Genomic DNA, 10,305 nt, shown 5'->3' on the forward strand with positions numbered 1-10,305 from the left:
GACCTATTCTCACCCGGATCACACAATTCTAAAAGCATTGTTCACAGCAGTGTTGTCATCTTGTTGACACACAGTACCTGGTTATTTACAGAATTTGCTGACCACCATCACATAGCTGGACTACTGCTGAGTGAGGTGTTAGACAAACCTGGATAGATCTGTCAATATCAACATGGATAGGGAAAGAGTGAGTGAGTGAGGTTTTATGTAACTTTTAGCAATATTCCAGCAATATCACGACGGGGTACGCCAGAAATGGGCTTTAAACATTGTACCCATGTTGGGAATCGAACCCAGGTCTTCAGAGTGACGAGGGGACGCTTTAACCACTAGGCCACCCCCACCGTCCCTTGATATGGAAACAGGCAAGAAGCATAGTGGCAATCAGTACAGGATTTCCAGATGCCTCATTTGAAGTATTTTATTAATAAATTGATGATTGCTGGATTATGTACAATGAAGTATCTGAGACAAGCAGTCACACAAACAACAGAAAATTTAAATCTCATTAAAATCAGATCTTAGTTCTTGCAACCGCTAAACAAAGATCTGAGGACATCCCATTAGGGGTCATGTCAGAACGACCTTTCATCCGACCAATCAGAGCGTCACTTACCAGATCATGAAAGTGATTTCTAATCATGCATCCTCGAAAACTTTAACATGGTGTATTCCGAACGATAGTTACGGGCTTAACGAGTGAATCCACACAATCTATACCATCTATTAGCCATCCCAGAATGTTCTTTTGTTCAGGTTTCAAATTTTTTATCGAGAATTTGTCAAAATATGTTTTGAAGCGTAGTCGCGAATTTGAAATTAGTGCTGTAAAGCACAAGAAAGCTGCCTTCTGATTGGCTAATGTCGACTTCTTGACAATCATTCCATTGGTCGCTCAAAGTTCACGCAAGGTCAGTCTGACGTGACCCCTAATGGTATGTCCTAAGATCTTTGTTTAGCGATAGCGAGAACTAGGATCTGATTTTAACGAGATTGGAAAATGTCTGAATACTTGATATTTGATCATGATGTAGTTTTGAGGAACCAAATTTCACAGACAAGAGATATTTCTGGTGCTGTTGGCTGAAATTATAATTCTGTTATCACCTGGATGCACACATGACACAACTTACATTGAGCACAGTTTGACATGAACACAGACCTCGCTGACACACACAGCAGGACATCTCAAGTCTCTCTGCTTCTTTCAGATTTTATCCTCGTCTACATGCTCATGTAGCTCTCGACATAGTCCACATGAATAGCATGTACCAGCTACTGCAACCAGCCAAGAGAGTGTGAGCGAGGGATAGAAATGTCTGTTTTTCCCTTGTGGTAAATCCAGATTATCACCTCCGTCGATCATCATATCCAGCTCTGTCGTCATGACTCCTGTCATCACGTCGGTATCTGTCACGGTCTCTAAATTCACCTCGGAATCGATCCTCAGAGTTATCTCCCCTTCTTTGCCTGAAATCCTCCCTCTCTCTGTCTCTCCATACATTATCTCTCCTGTCTTCCCTCCCTCTGTCAAATCTCTCATTTCTCCTATCTTGTGATCTGACCATTCCATTTCTGTACCCAGAATCCCTATTAAAGTCCCCATCTCTCTCAAAGGCCCCGCCCATATCTCGTCTGTCTCTCTCATAGCCCCCAGCCCCATCTCGTCTGTCTCTCTCATAGCCCCCAACCCCTTCTCGCCGGTCTCTCTCAAAGGCTCCGCCGCCTTCTCGCCTGTCTCTCTCAAAGGCTCCGCCTCCTTCTCGCCTGTCTCTCTCAAAGGCTCCGCCTCCTTCTCGCCTGTCTCTCTCAAAGGCTCCACCTCCTTCTCGTCTGTCTCTCTCAAAGCCCCCACCCCCATCTCTCCCAAAGCCCCCACCCCCATCTCTCCCAAAGCCCCCACCACCCTCTCTCCTGTCTCTCTCAAAGCCCTCACCCCCATCTCTCCTGTCTCTCTCAAAGCCCTCACCCCCATCTCTCCTGTCTCTCTCAAAGCCCCCACCCCCATCCCTTCTGTCCCTCTCAAATCTGTCCCCAGGTGAAACCCCTTGTCTTTCCTGTTGGTCAAACCAAGGATCAATCTTTTCTTTCTTTGTCCTGATTGGCTGACTCTTGTCATGTGACCTCTCATCCTCACTACTTGAAGCTGATGCTGATTCTACTTTTTTCTTTTTCTTTTCTTTCTTTTTCTTCTTCTTTGATTTCTTATCTGGATCTTTTACTGGAAAAAAAATAGCAGATTATAGCAGATATTGTGGTTGATCGAAAATTAATTTTATTCAAATACATCTTTTTTGTGATATGCTGCAATACAATACAAGATGGATGACACCAGGTGTGTCATGACTTACCAATGTATCGACAGATTTGCAACTGAGGATGCGATATATAGGTTTTAATTAAATATTGGTTTGTTTTTTACTCATCCAGCCTGATACCTACTCAATGCTAGCACTACCTATCAAAGAAAGGGAAAGAATCTATCAGATGTGATTCCTCCTTTAACCAACTGCACAATATATTGGTGTCAAGACTTTCTTGACATGTGATGTTTTATAAGTACTTTGCAAAAAGATTTATCATCCAAAACTAGCTTCAACAGGGGATATATCACTACAATGAAATAGCATCCTGTTAAGCCAGCCATGTGGTCCTGCAGTGTCTTTTGTAAAATCACGGCACCTAATGTGAAATAAATTAAAAAAACAAACAAAAAAACTATCCCTATGCTTCGCAGACCACTATGATGTCACAACGCAATGACATCATTGTTCTCTCTGCCACTGAAACTGTAGCTGTACTTACACTCAAACAACTGGCTACTGCTGTTTACAAACTGAGAAAGTTGACACAGTAGGATGGAACATCACCTCAACTTTTATCGACTCGTGTCAGAGCTCCAGATAACTTTTTGAGCAATTGAGTTTTTACTCGAAGGTTTCTATTTTAATTGGGTTATTACATTTTTCATTGGATAACCAATATTTTTTCACTCATCTATTCATCACTCTATTGGGTTTTTAAACAATTGAGTTTTTCGTTTGATGCATGCTTTTCTGTATGCAAGTTAACTGAAAGTAACTGGGTTTGGAATAGTTTTGGGGGTATTTTACGCAAATATGCAGCTTATCTGTAGCTCTGTATGTTGATATATTTGATATCGAATTCACTCCAGGGATTTATCTAGACCTGCTCGGAGTACAACATAACAGGACCAGTAAATAGGTCAAGGTTGTTGGTTGGTTGGTTTGTTATTTAACGCCTCACTCAGCAATATTCCAGCTATATGACGGCGGTCTGTAAATAATCGAGTCTAGACCAGACAATCCAGTGATTGACATCGTGAGCATCGATCCACGCAATTGGGATCGATGACATTCATCAACCAAGTCAGCCAGCCTGACCACCCGATCCCGTTAGTCACCTTTTATGACAAGCATGGGTTGCTGAAGACCTATTATACCCCGGAATCTTCACGGGTCAAATAGGACAAGGGGTTGCTGCTTAGTTTTAGTCTTGAATAGGTTTTACTTTGATTTTCAAAAGTGGGGGTTCAGTGGACCCTCAATAATCAATTAGAAGGATCCTTGAAGGCAATATAAGGGTGTCTTGTACTGTACATTTTGATCATTACTTTAGAGCCTGGAATGAATCAATGATTATGTGGACAATGGACATGATTGATGGACCAAATAACAGACACTCATAACTGCTGTTGATGGGCTGTAGGTACAATTAATATAATTGTGCATCCCTTGCACACAAAACAACCGGTTCAAACTCAAAATACAATGTTAAACATGTTAAAATACCTCTGAATTTAAGAAAATAAGAACATTAAACTAAAACATGAATAAATCATTTTTTGGCCCATTTGCCTCGGGCACAACGTATTGAATCTTGGACAAATCTCTGAACCCAGGTGAGCTTCTCTGTAAATGCCATACAAAAAAAAAATATTATCACAATAATTTATAAAAGTCATCAATCAACAATAATTTCATATCATCACAGATAATTTCTTGTCAAGAATAACTACAGGCTACCTTTCTTGGCTTTCTTTACGGTAACGACAAACGATTCCTCATCTTCGGATGACGACTTGATCTTGGGGGCACATCCCTCTTCCCTCAGCTTCTTTGTGACATCATCCTCATCTCCATGCTCCTTGGGAATCTTGTAGCTCTCCACGTGGTCCACACGGATAATACGGCCCAGCAACTGAACCAGAACGAGAGTAAGTAAGCAGGATTACAGATATGTGTTTTTTAATATCATTTATACTTATCCTGACTCATACTATTGCTTATCTCTACTCATTTCCGAAAGGTAGTGGAAACTTCCTGAACTGTGTTCCCAGAGAACAGAAAAACAGCTCACCTGACGCACCCGTGAGCCGTGCAGGCACACCGGAACCACGTGACAAAACCCATAGACTCCTCACTCTCACATTTCTCTTACCTAACAGTCAAAACACAGGGGAAGAGGGGATGCCTGGATGGGCACAATAGCTCATAGATCAATGCTCATGACATCAATCACTGGATTGTCTGGGTGCCATTGTTCAGAGCGACCTTAGCGCTAAGGTGATCATAACTCCCATACCTTAACATAGACTTATGACAGTCGTAGCGCTAAGGTTGTTTTTTACAATGGCACCATGGTCCAGAGTTGATTATACACAGACGGATATCACACAGCTGGAATAATGCTGAGTGCGCATTAAACAACAACCTAAACGTTCTTTATTTTGTTCTGAGCAGTGACATTTGACCTTTACCTTAATACTGTTGAGGTTGTCCACAGCTAGCACTGTGCTGCGCTGATCCTCGTAGCAGAGGAAGCCGTAGCCCTTGGACTTCCCGGTTCCTTTGTCTCGCACCAGGTTTATGTTGACAATTTCCCCATACCTGGAATATAAACATATACTGACTACACATAGCTCAGTACTTAATGCTGATGTCAGTGTGGTCTTGTCTTATCATTTTCACTGCCTGCTCAAACATTGCTCACCATTTGATCAGAGCTCCAAGGGAGGTAACCTGCATAATATTCAAACTATATAACCACAACCGAGTTCATTTGGGTTTGCTGGCATGAGTGAGTGAGTGAGTGAGTAGGGTTAAACGCCGCTTTTAACAGTATTACAGTTATATCGCGGCATGTCAGCTTAATGTGGGAGGAAAGCCAAGAGTGATGCAGGTCTCAGATATTTACCACTTCGGTGAAACCCACGAGCATGAGTATGGTGCTGACAAACCTAGAAACATAATCGGAGCAAACCTGGATTCGAACCCACAATCATAGGTTTCTGGCATGCCCAAGTAACGCGACTCTGCACAGCGAATAGCGGCGCATTAGACGACTGAGCCATTCATGCCCCCGTACGAAGTTGACAGCGATTGTGATCAACCATCTAAACTGCCTGGTTAAACATTGCTTACAATTTGATGCTGAAGATCAGTGTGATTTGTTTAGTTTCAATGTTGAAGCCGTCAGTTCCAAATGACATGTCCTGGCAAAATATACACATTACCATCTTTCATTCTGAAAACACATAATGTTCTTGCAATGACCTATTGACTCACTGGGAGAAGACACAGAGTATGTCTCCCTCTGTCAGGTCATAGGGGAGTCCGCCTATAAAGAGCCATGCGCTGTCCTTATACTGGTCGTGCCATGACTTCTTGCCAATACTACCGAGTTGTAGCTCAGTCTGGTTCAACTTCTGGATGTTGCGAACATTTCTGCAAACAATCAAATACTGTAAATCGTGAAATTAATGCGTCTCCAAAAGAATGCGACCACTGGACCCTAGCTAAAAATGTGACTCAATATGAATGCGACACCCCCTCCCCTCAAGCATCAGTGGATTGATATCTTAAGATGTCCTCAGTCAGGTTTAGAATCCTCACCTTAATCCAACCTTACATTAATCCTATCACACACCAACTGAGTAAAGTACTTCCGCAAAAACAATACATGCGCGCTGGCTTGTGTCGGCCTTTGACGCAGTCGCAAAGAACAAAGGGTGGCGTCTGTCTGGACTTGCAGGTGTGATCAGTGATGACATATGTGAGTAGAACTCTTGTCTTGACCCAAGCAGTGACAATTCATAGGACGCAATTAGTGTTTGAATGACATTGTTTATATACTTTATATATAAGTGCTGCTCAATAAACAGTGGTGTGGAATACATCAGCGTATGTCTAAGTTGGTATTTTTGCTATCCAAAATGTCTTATTGTTGATATAAGTGTGATGTTTAAAAATGCGAGCAAAGACTGCTCGCATTTTTCGCATTTAATTACAGTAGATGTCACAAGTCATAATACAATTATTACATTCTCATCACGGCCAGCCTCCCTACCAATCACCCTGCCTCACACTATGTTATTGTCCCCATGTGCCTACAGATGAAGAAAGTCACTAAATGCCTTCTTACACAGATACTGAGTAGTTTGTTTAAATGTAACAAAAATAAAATGCCTCCCACCTCAGTTTTGAAAGAAATGTAAATAAAAATCAGATTATTTATTCAAGATTACTGCACTTATGTTGCGCCATGCATGTAACATCTTCCCGAGGCAAGAGAGTTAACTGACTATAAAAGTCCAGTTTCCACCCTTGCCGAACTAGACTGGAATTATGGATGTATATTTTGGCTGGACTAATGCGTCTATGCATAGTTCAATCAAAATCGTATAACGAAATCGACATATGGTTTGTAAACTGACATGCAGGTATCGTTGATAGCAGGATTTGCAAAGCATGTGCACCACCAACTCAGCATCGACAGATATTTTCCTAACCTTCTCATATGTTTAATCAAGATGCTCACCTGATTTGATGCACTTCGCAAAGCAAGACCCGCTTTAAGACACTTATAGATTTTGATTATCGATCAGATCTTGACTGGGAGCTGCCGTTTTGTTTGAAGCAAATGCATGTGAGATGAGAGGTGGAATCTGATTAGGCATTTTTTTTAGGAGGGACGTGACTCTTTATAGCTAACAGTGGCACTAAGACCGAGCCCATAAATTCCTGCCTAGTTTGGCAAGGGTGGAAACTGGACTTTTACAGTCAATTAACCCCCCTTGCCTCAGGAAGATGACTATTAATTACTCGAGGGATGATATTTATCTTTGATCTGTATGAAACTTTTATTTGACTAATATCAATAACCTTCTCACAAATCAACTTGTGATTTTCTTTTTGCGTGGAGTGATTGATGACGGACACAGATGTTTACAACTTTGTTGAAACCACAGGACCATGTAACAATAAAAATATAGAAAAGTTGCAAAAAAAATCATAGATGAGGCCAAAGGCCGAGACCATGTAACAATAAAAATATAAAAAAGTCGCAAAAAAATCATAAAAGAGGCCAAAGGCCAAGACCATGTAATAATAAAAATATAAGAAAGTCGCAATTTGCGACTTTTTTATATTTTTAGACTCGTCTATAATTGTTTTGGAAACTTTTTTATATATTTTTATTGTTACATGGTCCTGTGCTGAAACCCACAAGCGCGGCTATGATGCTTATGTAGCAACTATAAAATTTCCGAGTCCCGTGATGGGATTCGAACCACGGACCTTCTGATCCGAGGTTGGACGCCTTGTCCACATGACCAAAGAGGTTATCCCCGTCAGCAAGCTGACAAGGTAAGGATGTCATCTGTGGGATGACTCCACACCCTGCTACATACTCCCCTGTCAACAGAAGGAACGTCCCGGGCCGCATAGTAGGGTACTGAGGCTTATTTTGCTCAAATTTAATATGAACATGCTCAGCCCCACATTGGGCGCCAATGTAGCGGCCATAAAATTTTCGAGTCCCGTGATGGGATTCGAACCACGGACCTTCTGATCAGAGGTCGGACGCCTTGTCCACATGATAAAAGAGGTTAACCCCGTCAGCAAGCTGACAAGGCAAGGATGTCATCTGTGGGATGACTCCACGCCCTGCTACACTTACAAACCTAGATACAAGCTCGTGACGAACCGAGATTCGATCCCACGATCAAAGGTTTCAGACGACCTGAAGTTTTGCAAGCATCAGATGTTCACCACTTCGGTGAAACACATAAACACTGGTATGCTGCTTACAACCCAAGAAGCGTGATCCTGTGCTCCATCAAACGAAAGACAAAGTGGTGATCGAAAACCGCACCGCAATCCCTCCTTGAATGGTGTACGTATCACAAAACAAAGAGAACCGGGTGTTATTATGTCATAGGACGTATCTAAGCCAAACTCACGTTAATGGATTCATTACTTAACCAAGAAAGTAACTAAAACACTCTGCAACGTTGACCAGACAAAACGTCAAATTCGGGATGAAGTCTTTTGCCGCAAAAGGAATATTTCCGGAATTAATGCAGCAAAAAATAGAATATGATCACCATTTATGTATACAATATAAATTCATATTGTCAATACTGAGAATTGCCCCAGTTTCCAAATTCAATGTTTTTCTTCGACTACATATTTCAACGTGCTGGGGAAACTGAAAGTCGTAATATTATTTCGCGGTCAATTCCCCAACAGTTTGTAGCAAGTTACCTCCCCTGGAATATTGAGCCCAAGGGAAACTTGGTTCCCAAATAAAAGGTAAGGATTTCACTGAAACGGTGCGGATTATCATTGTTATGACATGACACTAAGCCAATGGCATATAGAGGTTCATACAGATAACGAACAGTGATTGACATCTTTTGTATGTTGTTCCGTGTGCTGGATAGTTTCAAATCTGACATTTGGGCGCCGTCACATGATCATGATGCCGATAACATAATATGATGATGATAAACACTTTACCTACAGTGAGGATGGTTGGAAATATAACTATAATATTTTGTCCCCTAAGGAAAAACCCAATAACTGAATAAAGTGGTTTGTAAGATACGACTATCTGGATTGTTTGGGTAATGTGAGAAATAATTTGTTTTGATTTCACTCCCAAATCTAGCCTAAGTAATCGAGTCTTTATGCAGAAGCATTCATTATAAACGATTTTGATAAAAACTTGTCGCTACTGTATACAACAGAGGTATGGTTACCATAGCAACTATAGAGGTGAATTCGTAACCAGTATCATCAAATTTTAGATTTTAAATATTTAATACATAGTGATCTGATGTGATGGTCAAACGATATGTTTCTAATGTTTTACTTGCATTTCACGGTATTACAGCAAAATGGTAATCCCCGACTCCACAGACCTTTTACCGAATGATCCTCTTGTCCTTCTCAGGTTGGATATATTTACTGGATTATTAAGTTATAATTGTGTTTACAAAGGATCCGGCAAAAGAAATACTAATACTTACTTGAAGTGGGATGCATAGGTGAATCGCAGGGCTCCAGATAAGCTGCGTATCTGCGTAAAATACGCATCAGAAATACAGAAATACGCAGTAAAATAAAATCCAAGCGTCTCAAATACGCAACAAACTTTACAGATACGCTACAAAAATAAAACTTGTGCATATTATCAAAATATTGTGAAGTAACACTGCGTATTCGATTCGCAAATCAGCAACTTATTTTGAAATTATAAACGGGCATTCCGTCAACCTTGCCAAACTCCACGATGACAGTTACATCATGATCATTTGCCATCACACTTTCCTGTGGAAGTATCGTGGTATTTTTGAGTCCTACAAAGCTCTCGAACCCACACTGCACCAGTTTGCAGGGACTAGATGAATAGTGTTTTTACATATTTAACTTAAATACCCACATGTGTAAAAACTAGTGGGTAACAGATATTTGAATACTCAGATAGAATTACTGATACCCAATGATTTTAAAATGCATGGGTAAAATACCCACAATACCAAAAGCTTATCTGGAGCTCTGGAATCGTGATTTTTTGCTTCTCATACGAGTATCAATCACAATTGGACACTGAGTAATAAGTTTCAATTATTACCTTAAACATGTTAAAATGTATTCTTTGATATATGTTACACCAAACACTTATTACAAGTGAAAAGGAGTTGTGAAAACATACATATTTTCATCCTTTGCGCAATGCTTGACACTGCCAACTGTACATCGTCAGTTTGCCAGGTATTTGGCCATACTGTCTGTGAAAAAGATGGCTTATGCGCCACAGATAAGAGCACATGCAGGTATGGTAATACGATATCGTGAGCAAGATATCGTGTTACGTATCAGATGGCACAGTAAGTGTATCATCCCAGCCCTAATACATGGTACTTACCAAATATTTATTTAACATAAACAGGAATGAAGTTTGCAACTAATGAAAATGTGTCTTTCATTTAAGAAGTGA

At 40.7% G+C, this 10,305-nt stretch overlaps 1 protein-coding gene across 1 annotated transcript; it reads right to left on the reverse strand.

The window, feature by feature from the left end:
* Nucleotides 1–390: 390 nt before the first annotated feature.
* On the reverse strand, nucleotides 391–8,402 carry LOC124113578 (RNA-binding motif protein, X-linked 2-like). The gene is made up of 5 exons (XM_046474004.2): nucleotides 8,264–8,402; nucleotides 5,589–5,747; nucleotides 4,781–4,910; nucleotides 4,047–4,221; nucleotides 391–2,221 (listed from the first exon to the last, which is right to left on the reverse strand). The coding sequence occupies exons 1-5, from the start codon at nucleotides 8,275–8,277 to the stop codon at nucleotides 1,350–1,352; spliced, it is 1,350 nt and encodes a 449-aa protein (XP_046329960.2). The 5' UTR covers nucleotides 8,278–8,402; the 3' UTR covers nucleotides 391–1,349.
* Nucleotides 8,403–10,305: the final 1,903 nt, after the last annotated feature.

The sequence above is a fragment of the Haliotis rufescens genome, unplaced genomic scaffold (genome assembly GCF_023055435.1).
Source record: "Haliotis rufescens isolate VD_foot unplaced genomic scaffold, xgHalRufe1.0.p SCAF_9, whole genome shotgun sequence".
Lineage (NCBI taxonomy): Eukaryota > Metazoa > Mollusca > Gastropoda > Lepetellida > Haliotidae > Haliotis > Haliotis rufescens.